Source organism: Apis cerana, linkage group LG3, assembly GCF_029169275.1.
Source record: "Apis cerana isolate GH-2021 linkage group LG3, AcerK_1.0, whole genome shotgun sequence".
Classification (NCBI taxonomy): domain Eukaryota; kingdom Metazoa; phylum Arthropoda; class Insecta; order Hymenoptera; family Apidae; genus Apis; species Apis cerana.
Genome location: NC_083854.1, coordinates 13,195,424 through 13,212,050, shown reverse-complemented (window position 1 = coordinate 13,212,050; position 16,627 = coordinate 13,195,424). Strand labels below are relative to the sequence as shown.

At 39.0% G+C, this 16,627-nt stretch overlaps 2 protein-coding genes across 15 annotated transcripts in view; one reads left to right on the top strand and one right to left on the bottom strand.

Moving 5' to 3' along the window:
- Window positions 1–757, bottom strand: part of LOC107995393 (uncharacterized) — a 23,659-nt gene extending 22,902 nt beyond the window's left edge. The window contains exon 1 of the mRNA XM_062073177.1: window positions 739–757. The gene's annotated coding sequence lies outside the window, so the exon portion shown is untranslated. The remainder of the gene's footprint in view (window positions 1–738) is intronic.
- The window catches only part of LOC108001128 (uncharacterized), a 25,077-nt gene extending 8,450 nt beyond the window's left edge, over window positions 1–16,627 (top strand). For 8 of the 14 annotated variants that reach the window (XM_062073185.1, XM_062073188.1, XM_062073179.1 and 5 more), the window contains 9 exons: window positions 762–903; window positions 1,798–1,812; window positions 2,557–2,702; window positions 2,774–2,871; window positions 2,988–3,197; window positions 9,431–9,550; window positions 10,279–10,547; window positions 11,528–11,662; window positions 11,865–16,627. In XM_062073185.1, coding sequence (XP_061929169.1) covers window positions 762–903; window positions 1,798–1,812; window positions 2,557–2,702; window positions 2,774–2,871; window positions 2,988–3,197; window positions 9,431–9,550; window positions 10,279–10,547; window positions 11,528–11,662; window positions 11,865–12,081 — 1,352 coding nt within the window. In that variant the 3' untranslated portion in view covers window positions 12,082–16,627. The remainder of the gene's footprint in view (window positions 1–761; window positions 904–1,797; window positions 1,813–2,556; window positions 2,703–2,773; window positions 2,872–2,987; window positions 3,198–9,430; window positions 9,551–10,278; window positions 10,548–11,527; window positions 11,663–11,864) is intronic. The other 6 variants (XM_062073181.1, XM_062073192.1, XM_062073180.1 and 3 more) reach the window with 5 other exon arrangements.

The window sequence follows — 16,627 nt, the reverse complement described above, 5'->3', positions numbered from 1 at the left end:
AACGTTTAAAACGTTTATTGCGCAGAGATGGCGCACAAGGCCCGAGGTCTCGAGCTTCGAGGATAAGTCGAGGCGAGGCGCGACGAGAGATAGAGATTGAAAATTATCCTTTTCTTCGCGCGACGATATCTCGGCAACCGGAAGTCGTATCGGGATAAATGAAAGGGCGTTTTAAAGGGCGAGGTTCCGCGCTTCTAACGATCCCTCGTTCGTCGGCCAAAACTCATTATCTTCGTAGTTGCAGCGATTTTAAAATTTTCCTAACCTTATTAACGGGATTCGATCCGATTTTAAGGCAAATTCCTCTCCTCGATCGTTCGATTCGGATTATTCGGAATTGATCTGATTAATTAAATCGGATTAATTTTCGAAACGGTTGCGGACGGGAATAATCGTGTGGTTGGTGTAAAAACCCGCGCTCTATTTGTAACGTTTGCGTAAGTCTTGTAAACTTCTTTCGATGCGGGTAAAAAAAATATTATAGAGCGAGGATCGGGGTCAAGATGGCCGGTTTACGACACCGCTGCGACCGATTCAACGGTGAGAAAATATATAAGTGTTCGACCAAGAGATTGGTGTACGAGTGTTACCAGTCGATATTACGTGCATCCCAGTTTTTATCCGACTTTACCGATTCGGATTTCTCTCCATCTCTATCGTATTCTTGATATCGATCGAATTAAACCAACCGGATTTGTTTGTCGCTTCTCGGTCTTAATTTTTAATTATTTTACTCACAAATATGCGTTTCCTTTGTGCAGGCTCGGTAACAGGTATTCCTGGTGTTCCGGAAAATATAACGGTGATGTTCCTGAATCCAACCTCGGTGCGCGTATCTTGGAGCACCAGTCAGGTCGAACAAGTTGAAAAATACGACGTCACGTACAAGCCAACGGATGCCAGGTGCGTTCTGGAGATTTCGATGTTCCACTTTTAACTTTTTTCCCCCCTTCTTTCTTTCCTTTGCACGTACGTATCTAACAAAATCATCTATCCGGATTAAATCGACACGTTCTCGCATAGTACATCCATCATCCACAGTTCGAATTCGCAAGCAAGAAACGAACGTAACGGGTTTAAAATTGTAGTAGCCTCGAATCATCCTCGCTCAAACTTTTTACACGCTTATCGCCATTAATTCGTGAGTTATAGCTAGAAAGAACCGTTGACAAACCGTCGTCGCCACTTGTTTCTTATTATCCCATTAATTTGCATCGTCGTAATTTTTTTTTTTTTATCCTTTCCCTATTGAATCATTAAAACACGATTATATCCACACCGGTGTGTATATACGAATCCATCGTCGAAAGAAATCGCGCGTAGAGATAGAAAATAGAAAATTATTTCGTATTCTACTCTATTCCAGACCAAGATTCCAGTCCAACACGCACGTCCCGGTTACGATTTCTGGAAATCATCTCGAACCAAATCGATCGCTCCTTTATTTTACGTTTTAGATACGCCTATCATTCATTTCACAGCTATAATTCCAAGCGTTTCCACGACATCCATCGATTACCGTGAGAAAAAGAAGCTCGTGCAGTACAGTGATATAGTAATTTTTTTTTATAATTCCAGCTAAACACGGAGTATCAGAATTTTTCTTCTTCTTCTTCTTCTTTTTTTATACATTTTTACACGCGTAGCGTGACGAGAAATCGATTTTCAAACGATATATCTCGCGATACATCTCATCAAAGACGAATTCATTTATCAATTGGTATCAGTCTTTCGATGTGAAATTGTTTGGAAAAGGACTCGATATTAATTGATGCTTTTACTTCTACTGCGGCACAGGAAATACAATGACAGGTACATAGCTCTTTTAAGGTGTTCCTCGAGAATTGCGAGCATCGAAACGTAACGTTTCGGTTTATTATTGTTATCCTGGTCGAAAAATATCTTATTTCTCGAAAACGGAACGTCGAGTTACGGGGAAAGAAATTATCAGAAATTAAAAGTGTATCTCGTGAAAGTAGTAGTGTTGCGTAGTATCCGTTGTTTCAAGAAGCTTGGAAAAATTTAGCAAAAAGAAGTTTGCTCGTTACCTTTAATGATCTCGAGAAAAACACCTCCCCGTGGATTCAATCCGCCTCGCGTACATTTTCCATTGAAGATAACTTGAAGCAAGTTCGAAAATATATATTTTTACGTCTCCCGAACTTTTCAACATTTCGAAAATTAACGGTATAAATTTACGAAAGGAGAATAATCGTAAAATCGCAATTTTATAATTAATAATAAAGATGAGAATTGATTAACCAACTAGAAAATTTTATCGGGAGGGAGTGAAAAGAAGAAAGATGGTAATTTCGTATCTTCTTCTCCATCCGCGATGATTAAATTTTTAAATTACACGCGAGAGAGAAATGTGTAGGAAGAAACGTTGCGATACGATACGATTTGCTCGCAATTCTTCTGAGGAGAACGTAGTTGGTCTTAAGGAAAAGAAAGAAAGAAAGAGAAAAGAAAAGGAGTTTTAGAGGCGATGCGCTAGGATAGAGAGAGAAAAAAGTAGAAGAAGATGGAACGAAAACACAACAGCAAGGTGGTTAGTTACAGGGTGGTGGCGGTGGTCGCGGGGAATAGCGAGGCGGTCACGTTGAGCGGTCTGAGGGCTGACACGCAATACCAGCTCGTCGTCACCGCCGTCAGAGGTGGGAAAAAATTTCGAAGCCGGCCGATCGTGTTCCGCACGCTTGGTAAGTTGCGCCGCTCCACGTCCCAACGTTCTATCCGTCTATCGAGACGCGTTTAACCCTCGAATGTTTAGAGCCGCCGCGAACGTCCCCGCAACAGGATGCAGCGGTAACCGGTGGCCCTCTTCCACCCCCTCCACCTTCTTCTCAACAGCCGCAGGCTTACATACAGGTAGACGAGAGCCCGAAGGATTCGATCTGTGGAATATCTTCCTCTTCTTCTTCTTCTTCTTCTTCCTTCTTTTCCTTCCTTTCTCTCTTTTCCCCTCTTTTTCTTTTTTCTTCCAGGTCCGCGGCGTGGAAGTGGGCATAGTCGTGTTGGTGTTGATCTTTTGGGCGGGCGCGATAGCGTTGTTCTTCAATCGGTGGGGCAAGATTCGCATGTTGTTGCCGTACCAGCCCGATTACAAGGAACAATTGAAAGTTCCTGGGACCGGGGTGTGCGCAGCGGCGAACGCCGCGTACACGCAGCATCCCACTCAACACACTTGTTCTCAGGTAACGCATAATTATACCCCTTCGTCTTTCCCCTCCATTTTATCTTTCCCACCTCTCGTTTTCCGATTAACAACCACGACGACGACGATGATGATGATAATAATAATAGTGATGATTTTCGATATTCGATATTCGCGATGTATCGGAAATAGTTGCGAGCTTACTTTTCCAGGAGGAGAAAAACAGCCGATCGTTCCTTTCCGATTGTTGTTTTCCGCGTAAAAAACGATATCTCTGTCACGAAGCTGGCGATTTATCATTCGATCAGATCGTTCGATCCGGCACTCGAATATCGGTTGATATCGCGTGGAAATTTTCGAAAATTGAACGTATGACGATATATTGCACGCGTAATAATTTCCACGAAATGAAGTACATGGAAAAAAGGATATACTAAATTTCCTTGTGCCGGGTCGTATCACCATTTGACATTTCGTGAAAGTTAAATTAATAATAAACGTCACGCGAGCTATTCTCCCGATGCAGCCTACGAACGACGCAACGTTATTACGATTTCAACTCGGATCGAATCTTTCTTCGAATCCTTTTTCGATCAAAATCCAAACGACTTACAATTTCGATCGAGAGGCTTGAAATACTTAAAAATAATAATCACGGGAAGAATGAAATGTCGCGTGGGAAAACGCGTATTCGATATTGGACGAAAGATATCGATTCGATCAGATTCTGGTGGAGTTTAATTGGGCGGTGGATTGTCACCGAAGGCTGTACGTATATCAAAAAGACGTATATCGGATTCGCTCGAACGGTGCCCCATTTGTCCACGTCTAAAACTTTCATTTCGGGGCGGGATGCGATCTCGTAAATTTTCCATACGGCATTCCGCTCGCCGAATGTAAATATCGAAAACTCGAGATTGCTTCCCTCTCTCGAGATTGATAATCGATCGATGATCGCGATATATAAGAAAAGATACGTGTTTCGCTTAATAATAAAAATGAAAAATGGACGGAAATGATCGGTGAAAATTTAGGTCGGTGTTCGAGAACCGATGTAATCGATCTCGGCTACGTAGAAGGAGAGAATACGAAAATCGGCAGGGCGAATTTAAGCTCGTCCCAATTGTTAAGATCCTTCGCGATAACAATCCGAAGTTTTCGGGCGGGAAACTCGTTGTACTTTTTACCTTTTCTCCGAGATGGAAAGTTGAAAATTTCGGGTTTTTATCGGCGATGAAAGCAGACAATACACACATTAAAGCCGGTGGATCGGAGTATTCTAATGGAATCGATCTGTTTGTGCCTCTGCCTGGTCGTGTCCGTTGCGTCCGGCTTAACGAATAATCGAAAAATGACGGAACGTATCGCCCGCATAAAATCTCGAAGGTAATGACCACATTGTCGGATATGGTGATGCAGTGTGGGGGCGGGGGCTGTTGCGTGTTGGAGCAGTGCTTTCAGTACCCGAGGAGAGCTCGAGAGCCCCGGGACTGCGGCTGCCAATTCGCTCTACTCCACAGGGCCGACATCGCGTGACCATCGGTACTTGCTAACAATCTCTATTTCTACTATTGCCTCTTCTTCTTCTTCCTCTTCTACTTCTACTACTATTACCGTTACATCCTCTTTCCACTTCTTCTTCTTCTTCTTCTTCGTCTTCTTCAGCTGTTTCTCTCTCTCGTTCTCTTCCCAATACGATGTGCCTTTCGTGTTTCTGCTTTTACGATGTGTGCTTCACGCGCCTCTTCTTCATTCCGACTGAGTCCACTTTTCGTCAACATCAATCGATCGAGTATAGGATCGAGCGCGTATCGAATTTTCCCTCGAATGATGAGATTGATACGTCGAAAGATGTAAGAAATGAGCGCAAACCAAGAATCGGGGGTTAATACGGCGAAATTTTTGGGCTTGCCAACTTTCATCGCTTTATGAGTGAAGAGATAAATTCGAAAGGATTGGACGAATCTCGTTTCGTTCGAATTATCGAGAAATATCGTTCCATGTTAAAGATAATCTCGATATAATCGAATTAAATAATCAGGTAAGTGGAAAAGAAGAAAAAAAAAAAATAATGGAGAATAGAATTTGTTGCAGGATCTCGATACAATTTCTATAATGTCAAAGTTTGTGTTTTGCGGTCAGCTTTCGAATATTATTTCGCGTGCAGTGCAGTAGATACGCTTTGAAATCAAACGCTTTTTTGCGATGCATGCGACTCGTAACCGCTAAACGCTACTTTATCTTTTACATTTTAAATTGATCTTCTTTCTTTGCCAGTGCACGTATACTTTTTCATATCCGAAATTCTAAATTCTAAATTCCACGGTTTTTCGATTCGACTCTTCTCGTGAAAAATGATTCTGAACGTTCGCGTATATATAACCGCGGCGATTTCGAAGGGAACGGCTTGTATAATAATTTACGCGATCTCGTACATCGTCCAATATTCGAAGAATTTGCATGCTTTGAAGTTGGCAAGCCGAAATATTATTTTTCCGATATTTTCCCATTAATATCAAGCTTTTAAAAAAAATTATTTTCGATTAAAACGCGATGGTATTCTCGTAAAAAAAAAAAAAAAAAAAAAATTAAACGAACGAACAAAATGGACGAAAGAAAGAAAATCTTCTTCTTTAACTCGAGAGAAAAAATTAAAAGTTTATCGCGAATAGAGAGAGAAAAGTCGTTAAAAATTTACTTACGCTTCCGTGAATTTTCGTCGATTCTTCATCTCCCGCGGTTTCCATTCTCTCTTCGTAAAAACGTATAAATTATCTCGTAAATGGATTTCCGACTTTTGAAGATGTTTTTTTTTTTTTTTTTTTTTCCTCTTCCTATTCATCGTGTGCGCGGACGTTCGCAAAAATACCGTTTCGACGCGAGAAACTATGATATGGAAATACGAGATATGGAATCACTTTTTACGAAAAAATTTTTTTTCGAAACAGCGCATGAATTTCTCGCCAATTTCTCGCCGCGATTCCAAGAAGAAATCGCTCGCAATTTTCTTCTTCCTCGATCGTTGTGAACGCGTTATCGAACTTTTTTTTCTCTCTTTCTTTCCGTCTTTCTAGAACTTTGGAAACTGCTACTCTTTTCAACTATTTATTTGGAAGAAAATATTCGCAGGATAATTTAGAGGAGCGTCGAATCACCGACGTAAAATTCTAACGTGAAATATTTGGACGAGACGGGCGTGTATAGGTTGTGCATATACAGAGGGGGAGGGGAAAAGGTTCTCGCTTTCAACTCGGTTCACGTTCGCTGCTCTCAACCTTGATTTGCGCTCGTCAACGATCGTTTGATACAAAACGTCCGTTTACACACGCTCTTCCGTCCTTTTCCATTCCCCTTAAAAATTTCGTCGTTAAAAAAAAAACCTTCCCTTTATTTCCGAATATTCCTTCGATCGATCGTGTCAATTTCGTGTGTGTTAATTCGAGTAAAAAAAGAGAGATAATCTTCGAATTGGAACAATTGGCGAGAAAAAGAAGAAAAAAAAAATTTCGGAAAGTGGGAACAGTCGGTATATGAAGGGAATATATATAAAGGCGAACGACGAAACGGAGAAACGTCCACTCGGCACCGTAAACCACGCTTCACTCGTTTCGACCGATCTTGATCCTCGTTCGATAGCACCCACCACGGTTCGACAAGTAGCATCACCTCTCAACGCTTAACGTCACCCCGATAATATCATTCCCTAACTTTCCAACTATTTATCTCACCGATTCCCTCCATTATTGTTATTCGAGCCGAGTTTTTCTTTCTTCTCTCTTTCTTTTCCTCTCGTCTTTTCGATATCATCCGTGATATCATCATGTATAAAAGATGTTATCAAGTTCCGATACGAAGGGGGAGGGGAGAGAATTACGGTGGAAAAGGTTCGTATCCGTGTTGGTAATGGGACGTTTATAGAAAGAACATGGGAAGAACGGTGGCTCCGCTAAATATATCTTGTTTCAAAGTTTTACCGGGGTAATAGCTTCCTGACCCAAATCTTGGCGAGAATCCCTGTGGTGGAAGCAGGAGACGTATGCACGTATTCGGCTTCGATCGAATAGAATACGTGATTAAATTAAGAAGCAAAGACCCGAACCAACCGATCCGATCGTACCGTCCGAGTCTAGAAGGGAGCGGGTAAATTCTTTGTCCGAATTTGGCCCGAATTTGCATTATATATCGACGTGTGCGATATTCGTCGAATCGTAAAAAAAAAAAAATAAAAAGTATAAAATACGGAAGAAGCAGACCAATTATCTCTCTCTCTCTTTCGAAATTCGGCTTCGATCGAATAGAATACGTGATTAAATTAAGAAGCAAAGACGCGAACCAAAAACCGATCCGATCGTACCGTCCGAGTCTAAAAGAGAGTAAATTCTTTTCTTCGAATTTGGTCCGAATTTTTATTATATATCGACGTGCGCGATATTCGTCGAATCGTAAAAAAAAAAAAAATAAAAATAAAAAATATAAAACACGGAAGAAGCAGACCAATTATCTCTCTCTCTCTCTCTTTGGAATCTTCTTCGATTCGTATCGTCGCTTGATAACAAGTTACGCGATCGTTGTTTCAAAACAGCCGAATCCTTTCTTTCTTTCTTTCTTTCTCTCTCTCTCTCTCTTTCTCCTTTCAATTTTACTCGCGTATAAATGAAGCTCATTTAATCGATCTCGTTTACGAGAAATTATTAGAAACTTTACCGTTTTACCATTCATTCGTATTATTCTTATAGCACGAAATAATAAGCAGATACGAACAGCTTTAAAAAGTTGTAATAATGCTAATAATCGTAAGTTTGTCATTTTGAAAAAAAAGTTTAATTTGATTGGATATTATTTCTTCTCTCTCTTTCTCACTCCTTCTCTATCTATCTATCTATCTACCTATCTCTCTCTCTCTCTGTTCCCATCGATCGCTCTTTTGTAAATAATGTACATTTTCGATCCGCTTGGAATTACGAGTAATATGTGTGCGACGCTTCGACTCGTTTCACGTCTCATCGTGCGCACAAGTCGTCGAATGACGAGCACTTTCGCACGTTTGGCAAACCGATTCTTCTGCACAGGTATATCACACGATACGTATGGATGTGTATGGATCGAACGAACCAACGTTGAAAGAAAGAAAAGAAAAGAAAACAAACCAAACAAAACACAAGAATGCACAACAACGAACGAGTTTTGACACAGCTTTTACACAGTGATATACGATACGATATGTCGTGAAAAAAAACGCTTGCCCACTTGAGAACGCTTGTTTACTTACTACAACTTTTTATCCTTCGTGCAACAATTAGGTATAGATTTATATCGTACCAACTTGAGTTCAGAGAATGAAATCACGATCGACTCGAAAACTGCATGATACAAATATTTTCTACCGGTTACTCGGATGAAATTACGCGTTTTTCCATTCTATCGAAATAAAATTATTCGATAATTATATTATATATATATATATATATAAATTTTTATCAAATCCTTTAGTTCATTTTTGCATCGATCTTATTTCGGTTAAACGAATCGATTTTCGATTTTTCGAATGAAAAAAAAAATATTACGCTTTTCATCCGAGGATATACACGTATATAGTAGACAAACGAAATGATCGGATGTGCACCGTAATTTAACGCTTAAATCGCGTCGTTTACGATCATTCGTTTATACGATAAAAGAGGGGAAGATTGAAAAGCGGAATGAAATATAAAGAATGATCGACGACCCCGTTTTACGAGATAGAAGAGATACGAAAAACCTTAAGGAGCAGGTATCCGGGGACAAAAATTAAAGGGTTTTTTTGATTATTTTTCACTCTGCTACCCGCTAAAAATAGCGTAAAAATCTTTGCTCGCGGTTGTAGGAAAAATAATAGAAAATTATCTCTCGCGAAATACGTCGTACTTGGACGTAAATACGTAAATACGTAAATACGTAAATACTCGAGGGACAACTTGTTTATTTATTTACGAAGAAACGTCGGGAATCGGGTAATATACGAATATACGAATATATTGAATTTTTAAATCGATCGAATTAGCATGCGACATCATTCGAATATATATCGCGTCTAGGAAGAGGATCGCGATATATACGAGAATTCTATTCTTAGCGGGTAGATAGATTCTTTGTCCTCCTTGTCTGCCTTCTGTCGGTCGATCACGCTTGAGAAAAAAAAAAAAAAATCACAACGTTGAAAATGCAATTTGGATCTTGGTGGGGATATCGGGGATGAAAGGGCGAAAGGTGATTAAGGGTGGCGTTGTTTCGCAGCATCTGCACTGGTCGAGCCATCACGTGGACTCGTTGGACAGCGGAGGCGGTTTCGGATGGGCGAGAACCTCGAGGCCGCGGGTGAACAGCGCCATCGACGTGGCCGGCTTCCTATCCCAGGTATTCAATCCCAACGGTTCGCAGAGGGGAGGGGATCGTGGACAAATTTCAAATTCCCCGAATCCTAGAAGCGAGAATCTGCGAAAAGAAGGTTTCGAGGACGGATGAAAGAATCGATCGAGTCTCCACGCTCCTCTTCCCTCTTCCCAGATCGATCGAGATCGGGAATGAGATATTTTCCATATTCGGGCGATATTCGGGCGTCTGGGAGGCGAGTTACGTATTGAAATATGTAACGAGAGCGCGAAAGAGAGCGGTGTACAAAATAGATAGACACGTCAGAAACGTTAAAGTTCAAGGTAGTCGGAGGCGAGGTGTAGTTCACGGGTTGATCGATAAGCCCCTTTCGTTTCGCTCGTACCGAACGTACGTGGTTCGAATTCGTTCTTTTCCCCCTCCCTCGTCGTCGCAATGGACCGCCATCGCGATAACAAACGCCACGTTTTTTCCCTCTCTCCTTTCCCCCTCCCCATTTTTTCGCAACCAATTTTTCACGCGCGTGAAAAATTAGTGTACACTCGTCAGATCCTTATCCGCACTCGTGACAAATACGCGCCCTCTCTCTCTCTCTCTTTCTCTCTCGTTACATTTTTCTTCGAGCGCCAGCGTTTAGCAGGCGAGAAAAGAAGGAGCGATGTTCCGTTTGGGAATGACGGTTCGAAGTAACCGGTAAATAATGCGAGGGAGCGCGATGTTACCGACTGCGCCCGCAATGCGGTTTTTCGCAGGAATTTTTAAGGCGGCACGGTTCCACGTCGAAATTGTGCCGGAAGGTTCGCAGCGCGGATAACTTGCCCCTAGCGTCCTCGAATCGACAAGATCAACGAAACTCGAAAGAGGATGGAATCGACGGGGACAAAGAGTCCTTTCTGAGATCGACCCAGGAGGAGAAATCCGAGGATTTGGAGTCGAAGAGGCACAGTAGCTTGGAGAGTTGTCCCAAGGACAATCCGGACGTCTCGTTGCTCGATCCCAATCATCAACAACAATCTTCCAGGTAATTCTCCAGTTCGCGAGTGGAACTGGATCCATTCTTTCTAATCGCGATCACGGAGATCACGGAGATCGGTATGTGGATCTTAATAAAACGATTAAGAGATCGTTTTTACGTTTCACAGTTTCCTTCAACGTGGAAAATCGATCGCGGAAGAGAGATAAGAATTTTGCAGAGTCAAAATTTATTTATTTATTTACTTATTTATTCCAACAAGTTCAAGTTCTCTTTCCACTCTCTCAATATCCGTTCCAAAGTTAATTAGATGTCGGATAATTAATAGAGTTACGAAGATTTGAGAAGATGTTTTAAATCTCTCTTATCCAAGATCATCGAAACGATCGATATAATTTTATAACGAGCTTGTAATCAACGAAGCTCGCGAAAAACTCGTGGAATTTTCCTCCATTTTCTTCTCAAAAAATTTTTCTTCCATCGCGAGACACGAATCGTCTATATAAATCTTTCATCAGACGTGACGCGTTATATTCCAGTCCCTTTGCATGGAAAAGAAAAAGACGTGCGTTAGATCTCGCGAATTTTCGCGAAAGGGAATAAAACGCGTTTTTTCTTGAATAAAAAACTGTGCATCCGTCGAGTAATGCGAATTTCGCGACAAGAAGCGAACAGATTCCATTCCACGCGTTCCATTTTTTTTCTTGAACGAATCGATCTTCTCGTTAACCTTTCCTCCTTTTTCTTTTTTTTTTTTTTTTTTTTTTTTAACTTACGTAAGCATATTAAATCCAAAGAACGATACACGGTTACGTGTAACCGTTGGACGATTACGTAAAACATTGCGATCTTACTTACGCAATATTCTTTTCGCGATCGATACGTATATAATATAATAACGATAAGGCAACGTAAAAAGGACAACACGAGGAACCGTTTCTCTTACGTTATTTCGATCGTAGAGTAGGCAAAGGACGATATAAAGAAGGGGAAAAAAAGAGAGGGAAAGAAAGGAGAAAAATTTTCAGGCGCGAACGTTTCAGGGATTCACCGGTCACGTGTTCGTCGTCGTTGGTCGGCCGACGTTTCGGTGGATGGAGAGCAGGCGGAAGTCACGAGTACGTTCGCTGCCCCGTGCGACAGCCCGCCTCCATGGACGAGAGGTAAGAGAAATCCTTCTCCCTCGCCGCGTCTCCTTTCGAGAACCCTTCGAATTATTATTTCGAGGGGAGGGAAGAAAATATATAGCCAATTGTATCGTTATACATCGAGATATATATATCTGGGGTGACAATGGAGACGCGGCGATGGAGGAAGGATCTCCTCCTCCTCGGATGGGGATGACAGGAGGGATGAAATCGGCAGGTATTGTCGGCGATCCGGGGACGCGGATGCTCGGCCGACTCGCTATCACCATTACCATCGAAGGGGAGGGATCGAGCGACACTCGAAGAGCTGCGACTACGCGACGAAGCGAACGCCCGAATCGAGCATCGAGGTCCAGCACTTTGGCCTGCCCATACTGAGCGTGAGCGAGCCCAGCCCGCCGGACGAGAACGACCGCGTCGACGATTATTTGTAGGACTTGCTTGCCGAGGACTTCCTCAAGGAGCTCCTCGTATGACCCTACCGCTCGTCCTCCCTCCTGCCCTCGTCTCTCTCTCTCTCTCCGTGTGTCCAACGTTCCTCGGAAAAATAAGGAAGAGAAGACGATTTGATTATTTACTCGAAGGGTAACTCGAAGGAAGCGAGCTGCAATACCGATCGATATATTTCGAAGGAGAAAGAAAAGTATCGAGAGTTTTCAGACGATCGTTTCAACGTCAATTTCGATCGAGATACACGAGATATATATATTTTTTCCCTCGATCGGTCTCCGATTCGTTGATTCGCCGGCGATAGATCGATATTCGTTTCCAAGATATCGCGTAATAGACGTTTCGTGTGACATTATTCGACAGTTTTCTTTTTCGTATTTCCGCGTGGCCTTGCTCTCTCTCTCTCTCTCTGAAACCATTTCTACCGCTCCTCCGTGTCGACAAGCCATCTTTCTGGTTTCGAGAAGAAAATAAAGATATGCTTGAAAATTTGATTCGTTCGATTTGATCTTTTTAGGATTATCGATTAGCTATAGGAGAGGAAGGAAAAATCGAAACAGTAAGATATATGCGTTCACATATCCGATAAACGTTTAAATTTCTCTTGCTTTGTCCTTTTTTATCGATCGATATCCTATTAGAGGATATTTGGCGCTGTCGTTCAATTTTAAGCAACGGGGTGTATATAGAGGAAATGAATAGATTAAAATAAAATAATTTTAAACGATTTTTATGCGCGTATACCGAGACGTATCAATTTTTGAACGATCAATAACAATTGTTCCAAAGAGCTTTCAGAATTTTACGTCCAATTTGCGATCTTATATATATATATATATAAAATGAACGAATTATGTTTCCTCTTTTCAAGAATTTTGCTTTTACCGTCGAAAGTTTGAAGTTTTACGATGCGATGCGAATCGTCACTTGCGATTAGCAAAATATTCAGAGTTACTTGTTTTCACTCGTATCGCATCTTGAACATCGAATATCGATTAGATCGAAAATTCAATTCGAGCAATTTATTAGCTGTATTTTTGGACCAAATCGGTGCGATACGCGTACAAAGGGGGCCATAATTTCGACGTTATGTTTCGTACGACGATTGTTTCGAAAGGAGATCGCCGATTCTTCGAAGAAGGAAATATAATATTTTTAGTTTTGAAAGGGAGAGATTGGATTATTGGGAAGAAAATAATAATCGCTTCGCTTCATTCGAATCGTAACGGTAGGAAACGACGTAGAATATCGTCAAATTCGGGGACCAAATAAATAGTTGTAAACATACACCGACGAATTTATTAATATTCTTTATCTTTTTTTTTTTATCATATCTTTATTCTTCCCTTCTTTCGCGTCTCGTTTGCATTTCTATTTAATTTATTCATCGTTCGAAATACGTATCGAATCGGCGGATGAAGAAGAATATTAATCAAGGTTGATGGGAAAAAATGACCGAATCAGTTTCTTCTCTTTTTTTTTTTCACGCGAGCGTACAATATTTTTGAGTCGAAGCGAAAAATAAATGAAACAGCAAAGTTCACGAATGATGAAACATCATCTTAAATCTCGGAATCACTTTTTTCCTAACAACGTCTCTTTCACCAAATTGCATATCAAGTATCTATCGCGCGAGCTTAAGTATCCGAACGCGAAGATAAAATCGACCAATCGAATTGCGAATCGATCTTAAACGATAAAAGAAAACGGACAATTACCTACTGTATAAAGTTGAATACATGTGTATATATGTATACATATACGTAGAAGGATGAAAAAAGAAAAAAAATAACATGTGATATATATCGTAGAGAAATGTGTTATATTTTTTTTTCGAAAAAAAATCCGCAATTCGTGAAAATTGAAATTGGAATTATCGTTATTATTATATACATTATTATATAATTTCATTTGTATTATTCCTATTTTCGGCCGAGATACAGAATAGAGGGAAGAAGCGATAATCGATCGATTATCCGGGGCGAATACTGTCGCACGTATCAATCCAAACAGTTGTGTAGAGATGACTAAATACGCGATGTCACGTATACGCCTATAGATAACGTATATTATACCGGTTATAAAAGCGAATCGATAATGCAACCTTAGCTCTTACACGATTCTCCTATCTTCTAATTTTCTTTTTTTTTTTTTTCGCTCAATCGTGATCGAGTACCCTCGTCTATATACCCACCTTCCTCCTTCTTCAAAAATATTCTGTGTAAATATAATCGTGAAACAACTCGAACCGTGTTTTTTCACACCAATCGGATATAATGTACGAATGTACGAATATTTTTAACTCGTTTACATTGGGATAGGATAATTATTACGATTCTTGATTCTTCGCTCGACGAGGAAAAATTGGCCGACGGGCAGTAAAAAAATAATAATCATAATTTTGGGAATCGTATTTCGAGACGAAGAGGAAATTGAATTTGATCGAACGAAGAATCAAGCGGTATATATAAATATATGCATAGGTTAAGATAATAAGAAAATTTTAGAATCACCGAATTCTATAATGATATAGCGAACCAAGACTTATATATGTATATATATATATATATATATATGTATATTGTATGTATCTATAAATATCTCTTGTAATCGTATCTCGTAGTGAAAGATATAATCGTTTATATTATAGGTGATGATATTATTTTTATTCTGAAAATGCGCCACTTTTGCCGAGCAAAAAATTGTTTAAATATATACGAAGTGGGGGGAGGGACTCATGCTGAGATTCATTTATCGATTAAAAAAATTGATTTATCGATTTAATTATCGAGCTGTAGAGACAACGAACGAATAATGCACACAAACACACACAAATACACACGATGCGACGCGTTGATATTTCTTCGATCTTGAATCATTTTCCCGCTATATTCGAAAATCGATTATTCTCGAAATGTAAAGGGGGAAAATATCGAAAATGACGTATACAACGAAAATATATGTACGTGTATATATAGGACAAAATTGGATATACGAAATAACGATACACGATGGATAATTATTCGAGTATTTAAGTAAAAATAAGGTGACGTGACAGCATGAGACCTGTTTCGAGGAAAAAAGAAAAAAAAAAGAAAGAAAGAAAGAAAAAAAAGAAAGAAGAATCGATTACCTCCGATGTTTAATAACTATAGCTTTAAAAAAAGAGACCAAATATGTGAAGAAGAGTCAAAATATTCTCTTACGAAGGGTCAGTTTTAAGAAATCCCGAATTAAGCAATTTTTGAGAAAAAAAAAAAGGAAAAAAAAAAATATCAGTAGCAGACGCGTGTTTTGAAGCGACTGTTATATCTCTGTATATATATATACATATATGTATGTACTTATTTAGATTAAAATTCTGATCATGTTGATCTAAAGCGGATCAGTGTTATATTGAACGATCATTTGATCGACGAAGCAACTTTGACGCAACTTTCCTATTTATTATTTGAAAATTGACATGGGAAATGAGTGAGAATGAAAATAATTATATAAAAAATTGTTATCCAACGAAAAAGTTCGTATTTACGACGATGACCAATATTAATATTTATCGCCAATAAATTCCAGTTTATTAGTTTAACATATATATATATATATATATATATATATATATAAATTGTATGAAAATATATTTCATCTGTTATCATTTATTAAAATTTCGCGGCAAAACAAAAAAGATACGATTAAATTTGATTCGACGATTTTTCATTTTTTTTTTTTTTTATAAATTTTAAAAGTTACGTTTGTGATAAAAAAGACATAAAAAAGAATTATATTATTATATCGTTACGTTCGGTTACGACACTTTATAAACTTATACGTTAAATGTTAATTTTAAACTAGGAAGGAAGGAAAGAACGATATTTTTACAATTACGTTACACGCATAGTGACTCTTTATTTATTTAAACGTAAATAAAATAGAAATCGTGACTTTTATATGATCTCTGAAACGAGCATATCCGATAAAAAATGTAATTTGTATTAAAATACTATTAACGTTGATATTTTTTTTATAATAATCGATAATTTTGTATAGTACATCTAAGAATCACGCAAATTGTATAATTTAGCGTATAAATACGTAAACGAGAAATATGATCTGTTGATCCTAACAATTCAAATATATTAAATCCTTTTCGCTACATATATATCACTCCAATTTCAATATTTTTCATATCGTTCAAAAAAATTTTATTCCTATCGTATATCGAATAATTACTAATAACCGTCTTTTAACGGTCATCTATTCCGTTCTTCTTTTTCTTGACAATGTCAATATTATTGTCGATACGAAATATTCGATAAATAGATAAAGAAATACCATGGAATATCAATGGAATACTACATGTAAATGAAAAAAATGGAAAAATAGATCCTATCCTTAAACTTTTGTAATCAATTTCCCTCCTTCTAGATAAATGTGCGAGACTACTTTTTTCATCGGATTAATTCCATTATTCATACTGTATCGATTTTATTTCAATTAAACTGAAAAGTAAAATACAATATTTATAGATATTTA